At 46.4% G+C, this 27,730-nt stretch overlaps 1 protein-coding gene and 1 long non-coding RNA gene across 3 annotated transcripts in view; one reads left to right on the top strand and one right to left on the bottom strand.

Moving 5' to 3' along the window:
• Positions 1 to 25,936, bottom strand: part of LOC119969244 — a 45,815-nt gene extending 19,879 nt beyond the window's left edge. Inside the window, exons 1-2 of the long non-coding RNA XR_005461319.1 lie at positions 25,857 to 25,936; positions 24,467 to 24,528 (exon numbers count right to left, since the gene is read on the bottom strand). This is a non-coding gene — a long non-coding RNA (uncharacterized LOC119969244). The remainder of the gene's footprint in view (positions 1 to 24,466; positions 24,529 to 25,856) is intronic.
• LOC119969229 (5-hydroxytryptamine receptor 1E) overlaps positions 1 to 26,433 on the top strand; it is a 288,765-nt gene extending 262,332 nt beyond the window's left edge. For both annotated transcript variants that reach the window (XM_038802565.1, XM_038802574.1), the window contains one exon: positions 25,030 to 26,433. In XM_038802565.1, the coding sequence (XP_038658493.1) occupies positions 25,224 to 26,318 (1,095 nt within the window). In that variant the 5' untranslated portion in view covers positions 25,030 to 25,223 and the 3' untranslated portion in view covers positions 26,319 to 26,433. The remainder of the gene's footprint in view (positions 1 to 25,029) is intronic.
• Positions 26,434 to 27,730: the final 1,297 nt, after the last annotated feature.

Below are 27,730 nucleotides of genomic sequence, written 5' to 3'. Positions count from 1 at the left end.
ATTCCTCCTCCTTCTCTTCCTCCAAGGAACACATCACAATCAGAGCTGAATTAAGACATTGATCATGCAAAGCCAAGTGGCGATAGGGGTGAAATTAAAATTCCTCTGAATTCTCTCGTACATCACAGTAATGGACCTCTGCTGGCAAACGCAGGACTCCTGCCAATTTAAATCTCTTCCATCGTCAGGATCATAGGGAAAGGAGTTGGTCATTCACACTCAGTTCTATTCTGCCATTCAATTAGAACTTGGCTGATCTTTATCTCAGCGCTGCTTAGCCGTCTTTTCTCCATATCTCTTGATACCTCACACAAGATTCTCTGGATCTCAGTTGTAAAACTTTTGCAGTTTTTCTTCAAAACTGCACTGAAGTGTTGCCCTATGTGAAGTACTGCAAGAGGTGATGGAGCTACAATTGGTGTGGGAAATAGACAATCAGCAGCCCAAGTTACATCCGGCCTGATTTTCTTTGCAAGTCAGCGGAAAGAAAATGGAGCCCAGTGTACGATGGGCAATTCACAATTGCATTGGTTCATTGGTTTCACCGAAAATCAAATTTCATGTCTGGTAACTGCAACTTCACAGAATCACAGAATCTTCACAGTGCAGACGGAGACCATTCAGCCCATCCAGTCTGCACTGACTCTGAAGGAGCACTCTACCTCTTCCCACTCCCCTGCCTTATCCCTGTAACCTTGCACATTCTTTCTTTTCACATAACAATCAATTCCCTTTTGAATACCTCAATCAAACCTGCCGCCACCACCCTCTCAGGAAGTTTGTCCCAGATTCGCACTACCCTCTGGGTGTAAACATTTTCCTAAAATCACTTGTACTCCTTTTGCCCATTATGTTGAATCTGTGCCTCTAGTTCTTGATGCTCTCGAACGGGAACAGATTCTCACTATTTACCCTGTCCATTCCCCTCAGGATCTTGGATACATCTGTCAAGTCTCCTCTCAGCCTTCTTTTCTCCATGGCAAACAGATGGAACTTCTCCATTCTGTCCTCATAACTACAGTTGTTTATCCCTGGAATCATTCTTGTGAATCTCCTCTGTTCTCTCTCCAATGCCAGCACATCCTTCCTCAAGTATGGTGCCCAGAACTGGAAGCAGTTCTCCACAGGAGGCCTCAAAAAACTCCAGCCAAGTTAGTTAAACATGATTGTTCCTTCATGAATCCATGTTGACTTACCTTAATTATCCTGCACTTGTCTAAGTGAAAATTGATTTTGTCCCAAACTATAGTTTCCAGAGGTTTCCCCACCACTAAAGTCAAACAGATTGGTCTATAGTTGCTGCCATTATCCTTACACTCCTTTTTGAATCAGGGTGTAACATTCTCAATTCTCCAGTCCTCTGGGACCACCGCTGTGTCTCAGGAAGACTGGAAGATTAGGCTATTGAGTTGGATGATCAACTATGATCGTGATAAATGGTGGAGGAGGCTCGAAGGGCTGAAAGGCCTCCTTCTGCTCCTATCTTCTATGTATCTATGCATCACCAGTGCCTCTTCAATTTCCACTCTCACCTCCCCCAATACCCTTGGATGCATCTAATGCATCCTGGTATCTAATCAATTTTAGGTAAAGTTAGCCTTTTTAATAGATCCTCTTTCTCAATTGTAAATTCCTCAAATGTACTGTTATCTCTCCTCTCACATCAGCCTGGGTAGCATCCTCTTCCTTTGTAAAGGCAGATACAAAGTGCACGTTTAATATCTCCATTATTTCTCCTGCCTCCACCTGCAAGTCTCCTTTTTTTATCCATGATCGGCCCTACTCTTTCTTTTACCACCCCTTTATTATTTACATGCTTGTAGAAGATCTTGGGATTCTCTTTTATGTTAGCTGCCAGTCTCCTTTCATGCTCCCTCCTTGCTTTTCGTATTAGTTTTTTTTCACTTCTCCTCTGGTCCTTCTATAATCAGCCTGATTCTCCACTGTTTTCTGCCTGACATCTGCCTTATGCACACTTAGAATCATAGAATAAAGAAGAGGCCCTTCAGCCCATCAGGTCTGCACAGACAAAGAAACTACTCCAAACCTACACTAATCCCACTTCCCAGCACTTGGCCCATAGCCTTGAACATTATGCCATTTCAATTACTCGCCCAAGTACTTTTTAAAGATTGTGAGGGTTCCCACCTCTACTACCCTCCCAGTCAGTGCATTCCAGATTCCCACCACCATCTGGGTGAAATTCGTTTTCATCAAATCTCCTCTCCTCCTGCCTTTCACCAGAAAATGTTATAATCTTCCACACCTCAATCAGGTCCCCCCTCAGCCTTCTCTGCTCCAAAGAAAACAACCTGAGCTATCCAACCCCTCTTCATTGCTAAAATGCTCCATCCCAAGCAACATCCTGGTGAATTGCCTCTGTACCCTCTCTAGTGCAATCACATCCTTCCTATAGTGGGATGACTAGAACTAAATACAGTACTCCAGCTGTGGTCAAAGCAAACTCCTGTACAGCTCCGACATAACCTCCCTGCTCTTAAAATCTATGCCACAACTGATAAAGGCAAGTGTCCCTATGAACCTGTCCTGCTGCTTTCAGGGATCTGCGGACACGCACCCCAACATTCCTCTGAGCTTTCTAGGTCCTGCCATTCATTGAGTGTTCCCTTGTCATGTTACTGCTTCCAAAGTCCATTACCTCACACTTTTCAGGGTTAAATTCCATCTACCACTGATCTATCCATATGACCAATTTGTCCATATCCTCCTGTAACCTAAAACATTCTTCTTCACTGTCACCCGGCCAATATTTGTGCCATCTGCAAACTTACATCCCCCCCCACCCGCAAACATTTTATTTTATATTATAAATGTCACAAACAATAAGGGACCCAGCACTGATCCCTGTGATTTACCACTGGACACCGGCCTCCAGCACACTTCTACTGGCACCCTCTGTCTCCTATCACAAAACCAGTTTTGGATCCAACTTGCCAAGTTACCTGGGATCCCATGTGCTTTTCCTTTCTTTATCAGTCTCCCATGTGGGACCTTGCCAAAGGCTTTGCTGAAACCCATTTTAACTACATCAACTGCACAAAATTGATTGAATTTTTGAGGAGGTGACCAGGTGTGTAGATGGGGGATCTACACACCTGGTCACCTCCTCAAAAATTCAATCAATTTTGTTAAGCATGACCTCCCTCTGACAAAGCCATGCTGACTATTCCTGATCAAACCTTGCCTCTCCAAGTGGAGATTGGTCCTCTCCATCAGAGCTTTCTCCAATAGTTTCCCTACCACCGAGACTCACTGGTCTGTAATTCACTGGTTTATCTCTATCACCCTTTTTGAAAAGTGGAACCACATTAGCTGTCATACAATCCTCTAGTACCTCCCCTGTGGCCAGAGAGGAGTTGAAAATTTGAGTCAGAGCTCCTGTAATTATTTTCCTTCGCCTCCCACAGCAGCCTGGGATACAACTCATCCTAACCTTTTAAGCCCACCAAAACCTCCAGTACTTCCTCACTCTCTATGTCAAACTGCTCAAGAACTCCACAGTCCTTCTGTCTGAATTCTGCACCCACATCCTCCTTCTCCAAAGTGAAGACATATGTGAACTATTCATTTCACACCCTACCAATATCATCCAGCTCGACGCAGACATTATCCCCTTGGTCACTAATGGGTCCTACTCTTTCCCTGATTACAGAAATATAGAATTCTTACAGTACAGAAGGAGTCCATTCGGCCCATCATGCATGCACCGACTCTCTGAAAGACCGCCTTCCCTAGGCCCACTCCCCCGCCCTATCCCCGTAACCGCACCGAACCTGCACATCTTTGGACTGTGGGAGGAAACTGGAGCACCCGGGGGAAACCCACACAGGCACGGGGAGAAAGTGGAAACTCCACGCAGACAGTCACCTCAGGCTGGAATTGAACCCGGGTCCCTGGCGCTGTGAGACAGCGGTGCTAACCACTGTGCCGCTGTGCTGCCATACTTCATTCAAGCATGGAATGGAAATAAGTTAATATTCCACATTGAATTTAGGTCAATCTCTTAGGCCCAGTAATACTAAAAGGAATAAAACTGGAGATGTTAAGATTCAAAACAGAGGTAAAAAAACCAACATAAGTGTACTTTACCTGAATGCTCGTAGTATTCGGAATAAAGTAAATGAGTTGGTGGCACAAATCATCGTAACTGACTATGATTTAGTGGCCATTACTGAAACATGGTTAAAGGATGGTCACGACTGGGAGTTAAATATCCGAGGGTATCAAACAATTCGGAAGGACAGAGTGGATGGTAAGGGAGGTGGTGTAGCTCTGTTATTTAAGGATGACATCCGGGCAATAGTTAGGGATGATATCGGATGATATGGAGGATAAGGTTGAATCCATTTGGGTGGAAATCAGGAATAGTAAGGCGACAAAGTCACTGATAGGCGTAATCTATCGGCCACCAAATAGTAACGTTATGGTGGGGCAGGCAATAAACAAAGAAATAACTGATGCATGTAGATATGGTACAGCAGTTATCATGGGGGATTTTAATCTACATGTCGATTGGTTTAACCAGGTCGGTCAAGGCAACATTGAGCAGGAGATTATAGAATGTATCCGCGATAGTTTCCCAGAACAGTATGTAATGGAACCTACGAGGGAACAAGCGGTCCTAGATCTTGTCCTGTGTAATGAGACAGGATTGATTCATGATCTCATGGTTAGGGATCCTCTCGGAAGGAGCGATCACAATATGGTGGAATTTAAAATACAGATGGAGGGTGAGAAGGTAAAATCAAATACTAGTGTTTTGTGTTTAAACAAAGGAGATTACAATGGGATGAGAGAAGAACTAGCAAAGGTAGACTGGGAGCAAAGACTTTATGGTGGAACAGTTGAGGAACAGTGGAGAACCTTCCAAACGTTTTTTCATAGTGCTCAGCAAAGGTTTATACCCACAAAAAGGAAGGACAGTAGAAAGAGGGAAAATCGACCGTGGATATCTAAGGAAATAAGGGAGAGTATCAAATTGAAGGAAAGAGCATACAAAGTGGCAAAGATTGGTGGGAGACTAGAGGACTGGGAAATATTTAAAGGGCAACAGAAAGCTACTAAAAAAGCTATAAAGAAGAGAAAGATAGAGTATGAGAGTAAACTTGCTCAGAATATAAAAGCAGACAGCAAAAGTTTTTACAAATATATAAAGCAAAAAAGAGTGGCTAAGGTAAATATTGGTCCTTTAGAGGATGAGAAGGGAGTTTTAATAATGGGAGATGGGGAAATGGCTGAGGAATTGAACAGGTTTTTGGGTCGGTCTTCACAGTGGAAGACACAAATAACATGCCAGTGACTGATAGAAATGAGGTTATGACCGGTGATGACCTTGAGATGATTGTTATCACTAAGGAGGTAGTGATGGGCAAGCTAATGGGGCTAAAGGTAGACATGTCTCCTGGCCCTGATGGAATGCATCCCAGAGTGCTAAAAGAGATGGCTAGGGAAATTGCAGATGCACTAGTGATGATTTACCAAAATTCACTAGACTCTGGGGTGGTCCCGGTGGATTGCAAATTAGCAACCGCGACACCACTGTTTAAAAAAGGAGGTAGGCATAGAGCAGGAAAATATAGGCCAGTGAGCTTAACTTCAGTAGTAGGGAAGATGCTGGAATCTATCATCAAGGAAGAAATAGCGAGGCATCTGGATAGAAATTGTCCCATTGGGCAGACGCAGCATGGGTTCATAAAGGGCAGGTCGTGCCTAACTAATTTAGTGGAATTTTTTGAGGACATTACCAGTGCAGTGGATAACGGGGAGCCAATGGATGTGGTATATCTGGATTTCCAGAAAGCTTTTGACAAGGTGCCACACAAAAGGCTGCTGCATAAGATAAAGATGCATGGCATTAAGGGTAAAGTAGTAGCATGGATAGAGGATTGGTTAATTAATAGAAAGCAAAGAGTGGGGATTAATGGGTGCTTCTCTGGTTGGCGATCAGTAGATTTATCAATTTCTGTCATAAGACCATAAGACATAGGAGTGGAAGTAAGGCCATTCGGCCCATCGAGTCCACTCCACCATTCAATCATGGTTGATTTCAACTCCATTTACTCCATAGTGCTCCATAGATAGTGTTGTCCCTCAGGGATCCGTGTTGGGCCCACAATTGTTCACAATCTACATAGATGATTTGGAGTTGGGGACCAAGTGAAATGTGTCCAAGTTTGCAGATGACACTAAGATGAGTGGTAAAGCGAAAAGTGCAGAGGATACTGGAAGTCTGCAGAGGGATTTGAATAGGTTAAGTGAATGGGCTAGGATCTGGCAAATGGAATACAATGTTGACAAATGTGAGGTTATCCATTTTGGTAGGAATAACAGCAAACGGGATTATTATTTAAACAATAAAATATTAAAGCATGCTGCTGTGCAGAGAGACCTGGGTGTGCTAGTGCATGAGTCACAGAAAGTTGGTTTACAGGTGCAACAGGTGATTAAGAAGGCAAATGGAATTTTGTCCTTCATTGCTAGAGGGATGGAGTTTAAGACTAGGGTGGTTATGTTGCAATTGTATAAGGTGTTAGTGAGGCCACACCTGGAGTATTGTGTTCAGTTTTGGCCTCCTTACTTGAGAAAGGACGTACTGGCACTGGAGGGTGTGCAGAGGAGATTCACTAGGTTAATCCCAGAGCTGAAGGGGTTGGATTATGAGGAGAGGTTGAGTAGACTGGGACTGTACTCGTTAGAATTTAGAAGGATGAGGGGGGATCTTATAGAAACATTTAAAATTATGAAGGGAATAGATAGGATAGATGCGGGCAGGTTGTTTCCACTGGCGGGTGAAAGCAGAACTAGGGGGCATAGCCTCAAAATAAGGGGAAGTAGATTTAGGACTGAGTTTAGGAGGAACGTCTTCACCCAAAGGGTTGTGAATCTTTGGAATTCCTTGCCCAGTGAAGCAGTTGAGGCTCCTTCATTAAATGTTTTTAAGGTAAAGATAGATAGTTTTTTGAAGAATAAAGGGATTAAGGGTTATGGTGTTCGGGCCGGAAAGTGGAGCTGAGTCCACAAAAGATCAGCCGTGATCTCATTGAATGGTGGAGCAGGCCCGAGGGGCCAGATGGCCTACTCCTGCTCCTAGTTCTTATGTTCTGATGTTCTTATGTTTCACATAGACTAGGGCAGCTAACAAAGCCAAACATTCAGAAAACTGCTCACGAGATGGCAATAGGACCCAGGATCGGTTGGCCAAAGGATGTCTTGTATTATACTCATAAGTTCAAAAGTGAGTTTATTGGGAAATATTGTAAATAGCTACTCTAACTGGTCAGAACCCATATATTGGGACCAATAGGGTAACCAGAACTGGGGCTCCATTGACCCTGTTTCAGTCCTTTCAATCCCTGTAAGTAATAAACAGTTGGACAAATGAGTGGAATACTCTATGAGTTATATGCAAAGAAGAACACTGTCACCAAGGAAACTCTAGATAACATAGAAAGCCTGTCTGTCGTGAGGGAAACTAATATTGTTATGATACTCTGAGCTAGTGTGCAGTTAATTCCAGCACCACGTGCCCTGGAGTCACAAGACAAGTAAATTGACCAATAATTATTATACAAATACCTGGGAGGGCAGCACGGTGGCCTAGTGGTTAGCACAACCGCCTCACGGCGCTGAGGTCCCAGGTTCGATCCCGGCTCTGGGTCACTGTCCGTGTGGAGTTTGCACATTCTCCCCGTGTCTGCGTGGGTTTCGCCCCCACAACCCAAAAATGTGCAGAGTAGGTGGATTGGCCACGATAAATTGCCCCTTAATTGGAAAAAATAATTGGGTAATCTAAATTTTTTTTTAAAAATTAAAAATAAAAATACCTGGGGCTAGATTCTCCGATTCTGAGACAAAGTGCTGATGCCAGCATGGGAATGGTGGTGTTTTACCACCGAAGAAACAATGCAAAAAGGCCACCGATCCCCCATCTGGGTGGGGGGGGGGCTAGCAGGTACGCAGTGTAAAGCCCCCGGCTCGAGCTGCGGATACGGCCGGAGAATTGCCGGCTCCGTGGCCGTGCTTGCGGCGGCCTACAGCGGCCGCGTTGTGCAACATGGCACCGGCCGCACGCGAATCCAGTCTGCCAAATAGTGACCCCATTTGGCCAGGCTCGCTACCCCCAGACCACCCCCCACCAGTGCCCCCAGCCCCCACCAAAGACCCACTGCCCGCAGATCGCCCCCCCCCCCCAGACAGTGGTGGCGCTGGACTTAGTCTGCAGCCGTCATGTTGAGTTCCCAAAAGAAATGCCGACGCCACAGGAACTTGGCCCATCGGTGGGGTGAGCATCAGTGGGAGGCCTTAGGTAACATCCTGAGGCCATCCCAACAGCGTGCGCCGTACTCCTAGAGTACGCCATTTTGGAGGGGGCAGAGCATCGCAAAATCGGCGGCGCTCCCGAATCCGGCGCCAACATGGATTCTCCGGCTGATCGCCGAACGTGATTTCGGAGTCAGAGACCGGAGAATCCTGTCCCTGATGTCTTTGGCCCTTGGCTGCCCAATAATTACAATCACCAGGTTTGTAAGTTGAAACACAATTACTGCTTATTCATACCAAGAACTATCATGAAATATGCAGGAAATACAACTGGATAACAACAAGCTAACACCTACTAGCCCCTTTAACTGTGCCACCTTCTACCCACACACACAAGACGACAAACACAGAGAGACAGAAAGGGGTAAAAATAATATGGATGCTGGTCAAAAGATACGAGTCTTTGCTTTAACTGGTGATTCTTTGGCATGCTTTACTCATAGCATGCTGGTTGATCAAAGTCACTGGCTTACAGCTGGTAATGGTCTTCCTTACAGGGTCATTCATTCAGGGTCGCCACAGATTAGAACACACAGTACTTAGAGGCAACAAGCTTCCTGGAGAGACAGCTCAAGGTTCCCCTTCAGGCCTATATCTTTCTGTATTGACACTTTATTTCACATCAAACCTTGCTTCCAGCTTGCGGTTTGACTTCAGCCCTTCGAAGTCTCAAGAGAACAACATCCAAACTTGCAGGAGAGCAAGTCGGTCCGCACAGTAGTCTTTTGGAGAGGATTATTTAGATCTTTTTGTAGAGTTATATCCCTCCATCCAGGCTGCAGAATCAAAAGTGAAGCCAAACTGGAGCCTCTTGACTATAAAAATATTTCAGTGGGATCACATTCAATCACCACCTATTACCGGGCAGAGCACAGCCTTTTCGGTCCATTCATTGGACACCAGCCAAATCAATCAAACTGAGTCATCATTGACACTGGCCAGTCTGCTTTCACCAGTCTAAAACAGCACCTGTTTGAAGGCAGCTCCTTCCTTCTGCATAAATTAAAGATACAGGCTACCTTAAAGACACGTGTCCATAAATCTTCCTGGATCAAAAATGTAACTGCAAAAATAAATGAAAGGGAAAATAAGGGAATAAACAGGAACAAAACAGGAAGGACCCTTACAACATCAAATCCACAATGGAGGATCTTATCAAACTTATTTACTCATTTAATATGAGCAAAGTTGATATGCTGATGCTATACTGGCTGAACTCAATAAGCATGGAAAACAGGCATTCCTACAACATTTTCTTCTGTGTCTCTCCTGGAGGGAGGTGGCAGTGCTCCAGGATATGCGTGATGCAAACATTGTGACCCTGTACAAGAACAACGGGCAATGCAGCAATTTCAACATCTATAGGGGTATCTCCTTGTATAGTTTCAGGATGAGAAGGTTTACAATTGACATGATCTTCTCAGTCCTATAGTTGTAAGGGAATGTTGTGAACAACGAAGACCGCTACATACTGCCTTCAGCGATCTCACTGAGGCTTTGACCATGTGAGCAGAGGTGGATTATTTAAGATGCTGGAGACAATTGGCTGTCTTATGAAGCTTCTCAGTGTGATCTCCACTTTCCATGATAACGTGATGGATTATGACAGCTATGATGAGGCCAAAAGCGAACTTGTACAGCGCTGCAGCATGGACCACATGTGGGTCCATAGTGGGCCCCATACTGAGAGGTGTCTGTGTGTACTCACAAAAGTGTAAGTCTGCCTTTGCTGCAAAGCCTTCAGCAAGACATGCAGGAGGCATTGGCCAATACCTATCGAGAGGAGCAGTGGGGCTCTCGACCTCCAGGTGAGGGCTGAGGTGGGCTGCCGAGCAACCAACCAAAACGAGCAGAGGCCACCGGGCCAGAGAGTCAGCAGCAGCATCCAGCCAGCCATGAGCACATGTGCTCATCGTGCATTGGGGCTTGAGACCCAGCCACCCAAGCAAGAGCCAAGAGGTGAGCAGAGCAGCAGTAGGAAGGTTCAAAGAAGGCGAACAAGCACCAGCATCAGGGCTCGGGGAATCGGGGAGCAGCGACCAGAGGGAGCGGGTGGCTTGACCAGAACTAGAGAATAGCAAGAGAGAAACACTGAGAAGAAGAGAGGATTGTGTTGTGTTATGCTTCTTCATGTAGCATAAGCTGATTCCTTGATGTATGACACAGGAAGGTTCAGACTTGGAGATGGGTTTAATGCATTTATTGAACAATTAACAATTCTCCTATTTGAGTTCAACTCTCCTGCTAATCTTGCTGTCGTAACTCAGTCTAACTAACCAGTCTGCTCTAAGCCATGCGGTAGGTGTGATGCTTCTGATCTGCCCCTGTGCTTCTCTCTGAGTGTCGCCTGTGGAAAGAGGAAGAGCATGTGTGCCCTGTCCTTTTATATGGGTTGCCCCCTTGTGGTAGCATCACCTCTGGATGGCTTGACTGCCTATTGGTTGTGTCCTATTCTATGTGTTCATTAGCTGTATGTCTGCATGTCATGATGTCTCTGGTGCTCCCTCTAGTGCTTACTTAGTCTTAGTGTATTTACATTAACCCCGTGTGTATGTACAGTGATGCATATCACCACAGATTGGGCAGCAGACGGACTGAGCAGCATGGGCGAGAGTTTGGGTTTCTGTGCCTTACATTGTGTGAGCTGAGGGTGGGCAGGAGGACATTGATGTCAAATAAAGTGTGGCTCAACATTACTGGGGCAGGCTGCTGCATCACCAGGAGGCAGGATATGGCATGGGCAAAGAAGGAAATGCGAGGCCCCCCAAAAGTATAGTCCACCTCTGAACAGTGGAAATCAGAACCCTTTGAGAAACGCAGTCTTGTCAAACAAGCTGAAGCCTCTAACTATTGCCTTTTACAACTTCAACATCTTTCCTTTACTTTCTGACTATTAGGCTTAATTGAACAAATTTAATGGCACTTTTGGGTTCAATATATTGAAGAGTTTAGAATGGTCATTTTTAAGTTATATTAAATTACATTTTTTGGACCATTTATTGTTAAATTTACGTTCAGCAGCACGGCACATAACAGCCCAAGAAAGCAATGCAACCCAGTGCTTAATGTGACAACAATGACTTGCAGTTATATACTGCCTTTAACATGGGAAACCCTCCTTCAGAGAGGCATAATTAAAAAAATGAATACAAAAACAAAGGGTGAGATATTAGGAGCAGTGATCAAAAGCTTGTGGATAAAGAGAATAGTTTTAATGAAGACGTCAAATAAAAAAAAGTGGTTGAGAAATTGGGGAGTTTTTTTGGCAACCATATCTGGAATATGCGGCCTATGCAGATGTAGGTACAGTCGACTATGGTGGAAGAAAGGAGGTGGGGGGAATGCATAAGAGGCTAAAGTCAAAGAAATGGACTGTTCAAAGGGGTATGAATGAGGATTCTAGGTTGGAAGAGATTACAGAGATGGGGAGGGACTATTAAATTATTTCAACATGAGGACGACAATGATAAATCTGAGATATTGGTGAATTGGGAACCACTATATATGAGCAGTGATGATGATAATGGGTCAGTAACACTGGAATGTGGGTTGGGAAACTGGCAGAAAATTGGATGCACTCCCTGGGAGAACATTAACTGGAAACCTGAAGATGAGAAAATACGTTGCTAATTTAGTCATCACCTCATGAATGCCAAATTAAAGAATTGAAACGCAAGAGAAAGAAATTTGAAATCATCACGGCATTCTATTTCTATTTCCTAAAGAGGAAATTAGCTGGGGAAAGGTTAATTATAACAATATTAGGCAGGAACTGAAGAATCTCGATTGGGGGCGGATGTTTGAGGGTAAATCAACATCTGGCATGTGCAAGGCTTTCAAATGTCAGTTCATAGGAATTCAGGACCGGCACGTTCCTGTGAGGAAGAAGGATAAGTATGGCAAGTTTTGGGAACCATGGACAACGAGGAATATTGTGAGCCTTGTCAAAAAGAAAAAGGAAGCATTTGTAAGGGCGAGAAGGCTGGGAAGAGATGAAGTCCATGAGGAATATAAGGAAAGTAGGAAGGAATCTAAACAATGAGCCAGGAGGGATAGAAGAGGTCATGAAACGTCACTGGCAAACAGGACTAAGAAAAATCCCAAGGCTTTTTACACGTATATAAAGAGCATCTATGCATGGAGCCAGAGGAAATGGGTGAGGTGCTAAATGATTACTTTGCATCAATATTCACCAAAGAGAATGATGAGTTTGGGGAAGGGTGTGCAGAATGTCTGGGTCACATTGAGATCAAAAAGGAGGAGGTGTTGGGCATCTTGAAAAACATTAAGGTAGATACATCCCCAGGGCCTGATGGGATCTACCCCAGAATACTGAGGGAGGCAGGAGAGGAAATTGCTGAGGCCTTGACAGAAATCTTTATATCCTCACTGGCTACAGGTGAGGTCCCAGAGGACTGGAGAATAGCTAATGTTCCTTTGTTTAAGAAGGGTAGCAAGGATAATACAGGCAATTACAGGCCAGTGAGCCTTAAATCAGGGAAAATAGGGAAATTATTGGAGAGTATTCGAGACGGATTCACTCCCTTTTGCAAGCAAGTGGACGTATTATCAAACGGCAGCATGGTTTTGTGAAGGGGAGGTCATATCTCACTAACTTGGTCGAGTTTTTTGAGGAAGTGATGAAGATGGTTGATGAAGGTGGGGCAGTGGATGTTGTCTACATCGACTTCAGTAAGGCCTTTGACAAGGTTCCTCATGGCAGACTGGTACAGAAGCCACATGGGATCAGAGGTGAGCTGGCAAGATGGATACAGAATCGGCTTGGCCATAGAAGACAGAGAGTAGCAATGGAAGGGTGCTTTTCTAAATGGAGAGCTGTGACTAGTGATATTCCACAGGAATCAGTGATGGGACCTTTGCTGTTCGTAGTCTATATAAATGATTTTGAGGAAAATGTAACTGGTCTGATTAGTAAGTATGCGGACGACACAAAGGTTGGTGAAATTGCGGATAGCAATGAGGACTGTCAGAAGATACAGCAGGATACAGATCAAAGAACAAAGAACAAAGAAAATTACAGCACAGGAACAGGCCCTTCGGCCTCCCAGCCTGCGCCAATCCAGATCCAGATCCTTTATCTAAACGTGTCTCCTATTTTCCAAGGTCTACTTCCCTCTGTTGCCGCCCGTTCATAAGGTTAAGGGGGGGTTGTTGGGTTACGGGTGTAGGGTGGATACGTGGGTTTGAGTAGGGTGATCATTGCTCGGCACAACATCGAGTGCCGAAGGGCCTGTTCTGTGCTGTACTGTTGAAAAAAAAAAAAACCTGACTAGATGCCTCTTAAATGATGCTATCGTGCCCGCCTCTACCACCTCCGCTGGTAAAGCATTCCAGGCACCCACCACCCTCTGCGTAAAAAATTTTCCACGCACATCTCCCTTAAACTTTCCCCCTCTCACCTTGAAATCGTGACCCCTTGTAACTGACACACCCACTCTTGGAAAAAGCTTGTTGCTCTCCACCCTGTCCATACCTCTCATAATTTTGTATACCTCAATCAGGTCCCCCCTCAACCTCCGTCTTTCCAACGAAAACAATCCTAATCTACTCCACCTTTCTTCATAGCTAGCACCCTCCATACCAGGCAACATCCTGGTGAACCTCCTCTGCACCCTCTCCAAAGCATCTACATCCTTCTGGTAATGTGGCGACCAGAACTGCACGCAGTATTCCAAATGATCGGTTCAAGACTTGGGCAGAGAGATGGCAGACAGAGTTTAATCCGGACAAATGTGAGGTAATGCATTTTGGAAGGTCTTATACATGTGGGAAATATACAGTAAATGGTAGAAGCCTTAAGCGTATTGACAGACAGAGGGATCTGGGTGTGCAGGTCCACAGGTCACTGAATGTGCCAATGCAGGTGGAGAAGGTAGTCAAGGTGCATACGGCATGCTTGCCTTAATCAGCCGGGGCATTGAGTATAAAAATTGGCATGTCATGCTGCAACTGTATAGAACCTTAGTTAGGCCACACTTGGAATATAGTGTTCGCTACACTACCAGAACGATAGTGACGTTTAAGGGGCACCTTGACAAATATATTAACAGGCTGGAAATAGAGGGATATGGACCCTGGAAGTGTAGAAGGTTTCACGTTAGATGGGCAGCATGGTCATCACAAACTTGGAGGGCTGAAGGGTCTGTTCCTTGTTCTTAGTGGCAAACTTTAATTGCTTCACTGTGTTTTACCAGCTGAAAACACAATTATGTAGCACCAAACATTTCAGTATTACTGGACAGTGAAACAAGACAACTGGTCAGGTAACTCAGTGAGAAAATATAATTTCCCTTTGACACAGCAGCTAGTATTGGGTTTGCATTCATCGGGGACACATGGATGTAAATCATTCCATTGCTTTTATGTAGGCTCAGCAACAACAAAATAATTTAAAGGCTTTGAAAATAGGCTGGCAGATATTCATTTCATTACTACATCCAAAACATAGATTAATTCCCTATATTAAAGTGAAATGAAAAATGAAAATCGCTTATTGTCACGAGTAGGCTTCAAATGAAGTTACTGTGAAAAGCCCCTAGTCGCCACATTCCAGCACCTGTTCGGGGAGGCTGGTACGGGAATCGAACCATGCTGCTGGCCTGCCTTGGTCTGCTTTAAAAGCCAGCGATTTAGCCCAATGTGCTAAACCAGCCCCTGCATGATAAAATACTACATTTATAAATACCTTACATTACAATAGTGAATTTTTTGGCCTCAACTGGCCATGAGGTGTTTTGGGATATCCAGATATTCCTTGTAATGAAATTAAATGAAAATCGCTTATTGTCACGAGTAGGCTTCAATGAAGTTACTGTGAAAAGCCCCTAGTCGCCACATTCCGGCGCCTGTTCGGGGAGGCTGGGGGAATTGAACTGTGCTGCTTGGTCTGCTTTAAAAGCCAGCAATTTAGCCGAGTGAGCTAAACGAGTCCTGGTAGGTGTGTTATAAATAGATGTATTTGTCCTCTTTGTGACTCCAGTTCTTCACTTTCTTCATCCCATCCTGGTGGAGTTGTCATCTTCTACATTGGAAACGTAAATATTTCAGAATCAGGACTCAGCGAGTATTCACAAGCTTCTACGAGCTGACACACACCCTGTTCTCAGTCACATTGAAGCCCAATGTGGGCGGCACGGTGTCGCAGTGGTTAGCACTGCTGCCTACGGTGCTGAGGAAACCGGTTTCCATACCGACCCTGGGTCACTGACTGTGTGGAGTTTGCACGTTCTCCCTGTGTCTGTGTGGGTCTCACCACCACAACCCAAAGATGTGCAGGGTAGGTGGATTGGTCACATGAAATTGCCCCTTAATTGGAAAAAAATAATTGGGTACTCTAAATTTATTGTTTAAAAAGCTCAATGTGATGACGGTCTTGCAGCCCAGCCCATGGTGGCATTGCTGGAAAATAAATGTCAGTGAATCACAGAACTGTCGGTCTGGGGAGGTTCTCAAGGTATGCTGTCCCCTAGAGTGGGGGTGACGGGGCCTGGTCTGCTGCTGCTTTCTAACCTGGATCCTGTCAGGCCTTAGATCTTGGGTGTGGAATCAAAGTTGAGGCTGTTACTGTGAAAAGCCCCTAGTTGCCACATTCCAGCGCCTGTTCGGGTACACAGAGGGAGAATTCAGAATATTCAAATAACCTAACAGCACAGGCGGGATTCTCCCATCTGGGGACCATGTCCCCATGCCGGCTGGAAAACCGGCACCAACCACTCCGGCGTCAACAGCCCCCGAAAGTGAGGAATTCTCCAACTTTTCGGGGGCTAGATTGCTGCAGGAGTGGTTGGCACTATTCCAGCCGGGGCTGAAGGGCTGGCGCGACTTCTCGCATGTGCGGAACGGCCGCCGTGATCTCGCGCATGCGCGGTACGGCCAGCATATTTCCGCGCATGCGCAGGGGTTCGCTTCTCCTCGCTGGCCCCCGGCCAATATGGCGGAGCCTGTTGCTCGTTCTGGGTGAGTGTGCTTTACACTCAATTGGCTCTGTTTTATTCCTTAGCTCTAGAGTCGCCAGGTATCCTTATGATACCGCCACAAGATTCAAGTTCAAGTTCAGATCAATGACTCAATACACCAGTTAGTAAGTTCAAACAAGACACGTTTATTATTACACAGTTATTTACTACTCATGCATATAACACTAAGGCTAAACTGATGCTACCAATACTAGGCCAATACTTATCTGAAATAAGGGAACTGCCGGATCAGGGAACAATGGCCTCTTGCTTTGTCGTGGATCCGCAGGCTTCCAATTGGTGTGAACTAAAGGGGTCAGGAATGTCTACTCTCGTAGCGTGCGTTGTATGACACTTACTTGTCGGTGTAGCAATTGGCCAGGCCTCTCCTTCTCATGTCCAAGTTCCTGGAGAGCTGCTGCAAAGGTGTTCTGCTGGGAGGGCCGGCTAAGAGAGCGGAGGGCTGGCTAAGAGCGCCTGGCTAAGAGAGAGAGCTGGGGTCGGGGTCTCTGTCTTATACTGTTTTTGGTTTCGCGTCCATCTGGGCGGACCCTCTATAAACTTCCCAATCGATTGATTTGAATTTCTCCAATAACGGGGCTGTTCCTCGATCACTGGGCGGTTCTTTCCACCTTGCTTGTGTCCTTTTGTTTCAGACTCCACTTGCGCCGGGATGTCTGACCTGCTATAGAATGTTTCAATCTCTTCTAATTGTTGTGTCCATTGTGCCTGGGAATCACCGGGAATCGCTCACTTAATATGCGCAGCTTGTTAGTTTCTATGCTGTCTGGTTTCTTCACAGACAGAATCCACAGAGAGGTTCTGCAACCTGCTTGCCTCTCTGTCATTGTCCAATTTTCCCTGCATGCAACTCAATGTTCCATTTTATGTTGGGAAGTGGCCAGCTTCGGTGGCTACAGCCCGTGTGGAGGAATGAAGGCCCTCATGGAAACAGCCCACCCACAGGATCGGTATGCCCTGATCGCGGGCCAGGCCACCTTGGGCCCCCCCCGGGGTCATATCCGCCCACGCCCCTCCCCAGGACCACCCCCACACACTTACCTGCCAGGTCCTGCCGTGCGTGGGGTGAGTAATTTATGCAGGAGGGACTGGCCAAAACTGGACGGCCACTCGGCCATCGGGGCCCGGAGATCCGCCGGGGGGGGGGGGGGGGGGGCGCTGTCAACGGCCCCCAACCGGCATGGGGCAAATCCCGCTGGTCCCTGAAAAACGGCGCCGGAGAATAGTGCAGCCGGCGTCAGGGCGGCGGGGCGGGATTCGTGCCTCCCCCCGGGTTTTCTCCGACCCGGTGGGAGGAAACCGGAGCACCCGGAGGAAACCCACACAAACACGGGGAGAACGCACAGACTCCGCACAGACAGTGACCCAAGCCGGGAATCGAACCTTGGACCCTAGCGCTGTGAAGCCACAGTGCTAAACACTGTGTCACTGTGCTGCCCTTATGGTGGCAGCCTCGAGGAGAATAGTTGATGGGTAGCATGTGTGATGGGATATTTTGCATCATCAGCAAGGCAGTGACATTCCTGATGCTCCCCTCATAGTCTCCACTCATCCATACTGTGGAATGCCCCATCACAAGAAGCTTTTGTGATTGGTTCTGCAATGAGCTAGATGTGGAGTTAGCACCTTGGATTCATGCTTAAGACCATCAGGCAGCTGAAAGGTACACTCAACTTGTGACTCCTTCAGGCTTATCTCCCACTCAACACTGAAAGGATGCAAACTTGGCTCTGTACACAAGAGGCGCGATTCGGCGCACAAATGCTAAAGCCCTCTTTTGGCCGCATTTAGTGGTGTGTTTCTTGGAAGCTGCAGCGCCGAGAAACACTCTGCTATTCAACAGCACTTTGCCGGTTTTTTGGACCTCGGGGAGTTTCTAGCGACCAAGGCACACATTAGTGGATTTCCTGTCGGTGAGCGACCCTCACAAGCAGGAAGGGCTGTTCACAGATCGGGACGCCAATTTGACCAGCAGCCCCGATCTCTCCCCCTCCCCTTTATGGTCCCCTCCACCCACTTTCTGCACCCCACCCCCACTCATTCCCCCAACTTAGGGGAGGCCCCTGGGAACCCCTGATCCAGCATCTCCCTCCAATTGGCAAGGCCGAACCCTGGCATTTGCAACCTGGCACCTGGGTATGCTGTCATGCCCAGGTGGGACTGGTAGGGTGCCAGACTGGCATACCAAGGTGCTCAGGTGGCAAAGGGAGTGCCAGGGTATTAACCTGCCCTGTTCCCAAACACCCAGGGGTCTGTAGTGGCCTGCGAGACCCCCCCCCCTCCCCACCGAGATGCTGTTACGCCTTGTTCATGTTTGTGTGAATCAGTACTAAATGGTGCCCTGGCGAGGGCTCGCAGGCACGGCCATTGAGTACCGGGTGCTGGGTGAATCTGGCGTCCGGGTATTTAAATGAGCCATTAGGCTGATTTGGGGCTTCCGGACAATTCACCCGCTGCACCCGGATCTGTGTCGGGTACAACGGGGCCGTTGAATCACACTCATGTTGTCCCAGCTCTGTGAGTGTTGGTTTAGAAGCACTTCCAGCTTGGTCCTGCATCACTCTACCTTCACATGGGTGTTCGTGCGAGTGTTATGGGCGTGTGCTGAAAGTAAACAGGATCGGCATCCCATGTGCAACGGGCACATTAGCCTGAATTTCAGTTTGCTATCGATTGCTATGTTTGGGAGGTGACAGAGGCTCTCTACACCAGGACAACGTTTTGCACATATGTTGGCTTTGCCAGTTCCATAACTCAATGCTGAGATGTACCAGAACCACAACGATTACCATTGTTATGACACCTGGAGCAAGTTGGCAGTCAATTCCAACCCCACTTGTCTCCGGATCACAACACAAGTGAATTCATCAATAATTCTTATAAAAATACCCAAAGTCTTTGGCCCTTGGCCACCCAATAATTACAGTCACCTGGTTTGTAAGTTTAAACACGGTTACTGTTTATTCATAACAAGAACTAAAATGAACTATGCAGCAAATACAACTGGTTAACTATTAACTAATTCCTAACTCCCCACTTTACCTTGCCCACCAGCCTCCACACACACAGACGCACACACATAAGACAGACAAACACAGAGGGGTGGAATTTGCTTCAGATGATGGTTTTTAGCCCTGCTTTCCTTCACAGCAATGTTTCTAGTGAAAGTCTTTGTCCACAGCCTGCAATGGTTTTCATAGAATTTACAGTGCAGAAGGAGGCCATTCGGCCCATCGAGTCTGCACCGGCTCTTGGAAAGAGCACCCCACCCAAGGTCAACACCTCCACCCTATCCCCATAACCCAGTAACCCCACCCAACACTAAGGGCAATTTTGGACACTAAGGGCAATTTAGCATGGCGAATTCACCTAACCTGCACATCTTTGGACTGTGGGAGGAAACCGGAGCACCCGGAGGAAACCCACGCACACACGGGGAGGAAGTGCAGACTCCGCACAGGCAGTGACCCAAGCCGGAATCGAACCTGGGACCCTGGAGCTGTGAAGCAATTATGCTATCCACAATGCTACCGTGCTGTAGATTCTTTGCAACTTCAGAAGTACAGCAGTTACAGCCTTTCCAGAGAGAGATTAGCAAGTTCTGGTCCCTGTTTTGCAGCCTGTACTGGTTTCCCTCTAGATAGATTCATTCAAGTTCAGAAATACAGCACTCACAGCCTTTCTGGAGAGAAACACAGAGGAAAGAGAGTGGGATCTTCTCTCTAAGATGCCAGGAGTCAAATGGAAACTCCTTGGCACTCTGAAAAGCATGCCACTGGGATAGGACCCAATCACCACACGTTACAGGGCAAAGGACGGCCTTTAGGACTATTCATTAACTATCAGGCAATCAATCAAATGGAGTCCCAGCCCATCCCTTTTGTTGGTGCCAACAACTCTGAGCCTCCTGTTCAAACTAGCAGGAATTAGTACACTCTCCATTAACGTCTGAATTCTGCTGCTTGCCTTAAAGATACATTAATACAGAAATCATAACGGCAAAATAACAGAAAGAGGAAGAATCCTTACACTTTACACAGAATCACAGAATCCCTACAGTGCATAAAGGGGCCATTCGGTCCTTCGAGTTTACACCGACCCTCTGAAAGAGCATCCTACCTAGGCCCACTCCCCCACCCTATCCCCCACTAAGGGTCAATTTTATCATGACCAATCTACCTAACCTGCACAACTTTGGACTGTGGGAGGAAACCGGAGCACCCGGAGAAAACCCACGCAGACACAGGGAGAACGTGCAAACTCCACACAGTCACCAGAGGACAGAATCGAACCCAGGTCCCTGATGCTTTAAGGCAACTGTGCTAACCACTGTGAAACTGTGCCGCCCATGTTCATACAATGTGTCATCGATGCATAACAAACCCAGCTCATCATGCAGGCGAGTGCCTGCTATTCGGGCAGTAATCATTATTTCTTTTGTCCTTTGTCAGTCCACTGTTCGAACAACCATTCAACCATCATATGGGTGACTCACGGCAATATTGGAAGATGCGGCAACTGCAGCATGTACTGCTGGTTTGGTCTCATCGCAGTGAAGTGGATTCTTCACTGCTCCTAGATCCCACAGTCCAAAGATGTGCGGGTTAGGTGGATTGGCCATGCTAAATTGCCCGTAGTGTAAGGTTAATGGGGGGATTGTTGGGTTACGGGTATACGGGTTATGTGGGTTTAAGTATGTTCTATGTTCTAAGTAGGGTGATCATTGCTCGGCACAACATCGAGGGCCGAAGGGCCTGTTCTGTGCTGTACTGTTCTATGTTATCTATGTTATGAAACTGCTCGTTTCAATCAGGCATATCTGACGTGGCTAAATATTTGGATCCTCCGATCCTTGTTCTTCATCACAAGTGTGTCAGTGGAGCATGTCTTAAACAGACAACCCTTTGCCTGTAACAACAACTTAAACCAACATAGTTCCCTTAATATAGTGAAGCCTCTAATGATACTTTAATGGTATGCTGCAGACCAGGTTACCCTCCTGAAACACATACTGCTGAAATTCTTATAACTTTTGGGGTCCAAAGATGTGAAAATGACAAGGCAAAATGAACCATCGTAGATATTAGCACCTCATGAAGGCTGAAAATTAATCATCAAATTAAAGCATCAAATTAAGGGAAAGAGAAGGTGAATCATTGAGAATATGAGTGAGATGAGTCAGTGAAATACAGATGCAACTTGCACATGCACATTCATCATTTTTGACCCTTATAAGGAGGTGCGCAGAATTGATCACTGGGAATAAACTAATTTTTTATTTATTCACTCAACAGATGTGAACGTTATTGGAATGACAACATTTATTGCCCATGACTAATAACTCTTGAGAAGATGGTGGCGAGCTGCCTTCTTGAACTGTTGCAGTTGATGTGCTGCAGATGACCATTGCCTGGCACTTGTGCGGCACAAACGTTGCTTGTCACTTATTTGCTGATACATTGTCCAAGTTTTGGTGCTTCTAGGCACAAATTGCTTCATTTTGTGAGAAGTTGCAATAAACTAAATGACTGAACTGAATGAAGGCCGTGTTCAAAGCAAAAATCCATGGGCGGGATTCTCCAATAATGGGGCTAAGTGTTGACGCCGTTGTAAACGCCGGAGCGTTTTACGCTGGTGTCACCTGGCCGCTAGGAGCAGTGATCCTGCGCCGCACAGGGGGCCAGCACGGCACTGGAGCGCTTCAGGCAGCTCCAGCTGCCGATACGGGCGGCAGCACAGACGGCGTGGGTCCGTGCTTGCGTGTGGGTTGCCGCCTCCGCGCCGGCCCCCGGGTAACATGGCAAAGCCCTGTAGGGGCCCAGCGCGTTGGAACATAGCCCCCCGCCCCCCGGAATTAGCTCGCCCGCCCGCTGGTCGGTAACCCCCGATCGTGGGCCTGGCCACCGTGGAGTCAGTTCCTCCCTCCCCCCCCACCAGGACGGCCCTCACAGCCAGAACGCTGCGGTCCCGCCAGGTAGGACCATACGCGAACGACGCCGGCTGGACTCGGCTGAACTCGGGAGGAATTCGGCCCATCGAGTGCGGAGAATCGCCGGGGGGGGGGGGCCCGTTGAGCAGCTCCCGACCGGTGCCACGGCAACCGTGCTGGCGCCATTGGCGCTGATGCTCCAGTCGCTGGAGAATCGGCGGCCCGGCATCAGAGCGGCGTCACGGGAATCGCGCCTCCCCCGGCGATTCTCCGACCCGGCACGGGGTAGGAGAATCCCGCCCCCTATTCCTGAACTTATAACGGAAGGAAGATCATTGTTGAATCAGTTGCAGATGACAGGACCAAGCACACTACCTTCGGCTGACAATCACAACTATATTTCTTTGTGCTAGATATGAATCCAAACAGTGGAGAGTTTTCCCACAATTCCCATTGACATCGCTGTTACTCAGGATCCTTGATTATCCTCTGACCCCTCTCTCACATTGGTCATGTCATTCCTCTAAACACTCTTCAAACGCATCTCATTCTCCATGACTTCATATGCACCATTCCCTCTCTCCTTCTGCACGTCTATTCCTCCTCTCTCTTACACTTGTGATTACCTCTCTCCTCTCATACGTCCCATTCGTTCGGGGTAGGCGCGATTCCCGTGACGCCGCTCCGACGCCGGGCCGTCGATTCTCCGGCGACTGGAGAATCAGCGCCAATGGCGCCAGAACGGTTGCCATGGCACCGGTCGGGGGCTGCTCAACGCACCCCCCCCCCCCCCCCCCCCGGCGATTCTCCGCACTCGACGGACCGAATGGCCCCCGAGTTTGGCCGAGACCCACCGACGACGTTCGCGTGTTGTCCCATTCGTTCTCTTCTCACACATCCTATTTACTATTCAACACACTGCCCCAACTTCACCGTCTCTCTTGACCATACACCATAGTGTGTCTGTCCTGCCAGTAGGACAAAACATACCCAGAGCTATGGGCCTCACGGTAGCATGGTGGTTAGCATCAATGCTTCACAGCTCCAGGGTCCCAGGTTCGATTCCCGGCTGGGTCACTGTCTGTGTGGAGTCTGCACGTCCTCCCCGTGTGTGCGTGGGTTTCCTCCGGGTGCTCCGGTTTCCTCCCACAGTCCAAAGATGTGCGGGTTAGGTGGATTGGCCATGCTAAATTGCCCGTAGTGTAAGGTTAATTGGGGGATTGTTGGGTTACGGGTATACGGGTTACGTGGGTTTAAGTAGGGTGATCATTGCTCGGCACAACATCGAGGGCCGAAGGGCCTGTTCTGTGCTGTACTGTTCTATGTTCTAGCGATGGAGATGTCTGGGACATTGTCTGAAAGATATGATGCAATGATTATGACCATGTCAATCTGTGGCTTGATTAGTTTTGTGGGACAACTGCCAGTTTTTGCACAGATCCCCAGATGTTAGTGAGGAAGACTTTGCAGGGTCATCTGTGTTGGGTTTGCCTTTATCATGTCCAGTGCCATAACTAATGCTGGGTACTATGTCGAAGGAGCCTTGGTGAGTTGCTGTAGTGCACCTTGTAGATGGTACACATGGCTGCCATTGTGTGTTAGTGGTTGGTATCAATGTTACTTGTCACTTACCAGCTCATGCCTAAATAGATTTTTCTGCATGTGGATACAGATCTATGTCACCAGATCATTAGGCCAGTGTTGTGGATGACTAATCCAGTAACAAAACTACAATGCTAATGTTTGGAGGTCACCAAGATTCAGAGGGAACAGCGAAATAGATTACATTGCAAGAAAGTCATTTCCTGACCAGGAAACATACCAGCAAAATATAACTGATATACTGTATTACAGTCAAGTAGAAAAGACAATGGAACATACAGATTGGAAATTTCAGCTCTGATGAAGTATCTTCAATCTGAAAGTTAGCTTTGTTCTTCTTCCCACAGAAACCACTTGACCTACTGAATATTTTTTGTTTCTATTTCAGACTTAAGAGGATCCTCAATGTTTCATTTTTGAACTCAGATGTAAGCATGGTGAAAGATTGGCAGGGCTGAGAGACATATTTAAGTATAGTTGGGAGAAGGCACAATTAACATTAAACTCAAATTGCTGTTTGGCTAAAATACATTCATTTTTAGAGGCAGAGGAACTTAGGCAATGAAAGAGAAGAGAGATAGAGCGGAGGAGGACTCACGTTTACAGGAAAGGAACACAGCAGGCGCAGTTATGCAACCTCTTGCAAGAGCACTAAACGTTCTGAAAATAAGTAAAATAAGGGAAGGTAAAGATGCACAATAAAGAGAAGATAATGCTCAAGTAATCATGCTTTAAACATTTTTAGCCTCTCGCGTGCAATCTTTTTGTTGAGTGTGCAAGATCGAGTTTGGAACTCCCTCCAAATGTAGGTTCATATGCCCACATCTGATGATGTTATCACAAGGGGACATGCTCGATAGTGTCATTGTACATGTTTACAGATGTGCACATCTGCAAGAGAACTACCCAATCTGCACACATGCACAAGGTCGACCTGTTGGAGATTGCACCTCTGATGACATGCTCAAATTCACAAAAGTTGCTCAATATGTCCATGCGTGGTCATGTGTTCCACCTCACTTGGAATCACTGAGCATCTGTGGAGAGAACAAAGGAGTCTGGTTTTGGGTGGACACCCAGCATCAAAACCCTGAGGAAATAGTGTGATAATTTTATCCCGAAAGAGATTTAGACTGATTTTCTTTTCTTTCTCTCTTTTAGGAAAATAATTGGATCGATCTTAAAAAACAGCAAGATTGTTTGAGATGAACACCCAGGATTTTGATTCTGTGACTTGGCATTATAGCAATAATAATAATAAATCCTACTCTTCAAAGAATAAGTCGATTGAGAAAGTGGCAGTTTCTGTTATGTTTTGGAAATTGTAAACATTCGCGTTCTGGACATTTAAAACAATGAACTACACAAACTGCTCATATGAATCTTGTGCAGGACAAACAAAAACATTCACTGAAAGGAGTGTCATTGCTTTGGTCCTGTCCTTGATTACAATATTGGCCACTTTGTTGAACTCTGCTGTAATAGCTGCTATTTGTATTACAAAGAAACTGCACCAACCTGCAAACTATCTCATATGTTCCCTAGCTCTGACAGACCTCCTTGTTGCCATGTTAGTAATGCCTGTCAGTATTATGTACATTACTACTGAGGCCTGGTTTCTGGGCTATATTGTTTGTGAGGCATGGCTGAGCTTGGACATGACGTTGTGCACATGCTCAATCCTCCATCTGTGCGTGATTGCTCTGGACAGATACTGGGCCATCACAGATGCCATAGAATATACTAGAAAAAGAACTGCAAAGCGTGCAGGAGTCATGATCCTGGCTGTGTGGGCCATTTCTGTTTTCATATCCATGCCTCCCCTGTTCTGGAGGAGCCACAATGTTAACAGTACTGGGGAGAAATGCATCATACAGCACGACCACGTGATCTACACCATTTACTCAACCCTTGGCGCCTTCTATGTTCCATTAGCTTTAATTCTTATTCTTTACTACCGCATCTACCACGCAGCCAAGAACCTTTACCAGAAGCGTGGCTCCAGCCGCCAGTTCAGTGGTCGCAATAGCGACAGCCAAACCTCCACTTATATGAGCTACAAACAGACTCACACCTTCTGTGTGTCCGATCTACCCAGCTCTGAGCCTGCACTGAAGTTTCAAAATGATCATGTGACAGTCAGGATCCCGACGCTCGACAACGGGGCGGGGAGCACGTGCGAGCGCCAGCAGATCTACAGCTCAAGGGAGCGGAAAGCAGCTCGCATCCTGGGACTCATACTCGGGGCTTTCATTATCTGCTGGTTGCCCTTTTTCATCAAAGAGCTTCTTGTGGGTCTTCGCCTTTGGGCCGCTTCTGCCCTGGTGGCTGATTGTCTAACATGGCTGGGCTATGTCAATTCTTTAATTAACCCTCTCTTGTACACAAGTTTCAATGAAGATTTCAAGTTAGCCTTCCGGAAGCTTACAAGATGCAGGAAGCACGGTTAAACACCCTCTGAAATGGGAGGAGACCTATCTTGTCAGCTGTACAAATTGTGCATTTAATGATCTGAAACCATTTTTGCAATTCTTGTAAAAATAATAAATTACCTTTTTGAGTACATGAACATCAGTGATATTTTTCTTTGAACAAGTAATATTTATAGTAGTACAGACTTTAAGTATTGCTGAAAAAAGAGACATGCTGTGTAAGCTTTTTCATCTTGGACTCATCAAAACAGATGTAAGAATTTTTTTAAATATAAATTTAGAGGACCCAATTCCTTTTTTTCCAATTAAGGGCAATTTAGCATGGTCAATTCACGTAGCCTGCATATCTTTGGGTTGTTGGGGTGAGACCCTCACAAACCGGGGAGAATGTGCAAACTCCACATGGGGCCGGGATCTAAACCGGGTCTCGGCACCGTGAGGCAGCAGTGCTAACCACTGCGCCGCAATGCCACCCAACAATCCAACAATTCATACTGCATGCATATTGTTGTTACTATCATTATTATTGTTCCCTTTACTGTCGGCAACCTTGCAATCTGTCCTGATGAGTGCAAGACAAAAAGCTTTGACAACATTTCTCTTTTTTCAGCAATACTCAAGTAATCTTCATAAAGTATCTGTAAAGTATATTTAAAAATATAAAAACAACTTTTTCTCTGTGCAAAACAACATCTTTTCATATTTGCATGGTGTCTTGATGTAATCAAATGATCAGTAAGTGGGCGCACGAGCAGTGGGAGAGGCCTTATCCTGTATTGACGAATCGAACTATTCGAAAAGTGGTCTTCCACTGCTGCAAGCGAAGAGGTGAGTTATTTGGTGAGGATTTCAGCTGCTGTGAGGCACCAACAGGGGAACAAAATGACAACTGAGAATTCACAAGAAACTGGTAACTTGATTGGCCGGTAAGTGCTCGATGTCAGGGGCGAAGCATGAGAAACCTGCGTCTGAAATAAAGGAAAGATTGGGCTGTTATATTACTTGAAGTAAAATATGTTACTCATTTGTTTATGCCGACAAGTTTTAACTTTGATGATGATGAATACTCAAAGTCATCCAGTGATGACAAATAATTTATTGATTTCATAGATTAATTTCATAAAATTTATAGTGCAGAAGGAGGCCATTCGGCCCATCGAGTCTGCACCAGCTTTGGAAAGAGCACCTTACCCAAGCCCACACCTCCACCCTATCCCCATTACCTAGTAACCCCACCTAACACTAAGGGCAGTTTTGGACACTAAGGGCAATTTAGCATGGCCAATCCACCTAACCTGCACATCTTTAGACTGTGGGAGGAAACCGGAGCACCCGGAGGAAACCCACGCACACACGGGGGGAACGTGCAGACTCTGCACAGACAATGACCCAAGCCGGGAATCGAACCTGGGACCCTGGAGCTGTGAAGC

Source organism: Scyliorhinus canicula, chromosome 1 (genome assembly GCF_902713615.1).
Source record: "Scyliorhinus canicula chromosome 1, sScyCan1.1, whole genome shotgun sequence".
Lineage (NCBI taxonomy): Eukaryota > Metazoa > Chordata > Chondrichthyes > Carcharhiniformes > Scyliorhinidae > Scyliorhinus > Scyliorhinus canicula.
Note: the sequence above shows the minus strand (reverse complement) of the source record. Positions and strands in the feature narration are given on the sequence as shown.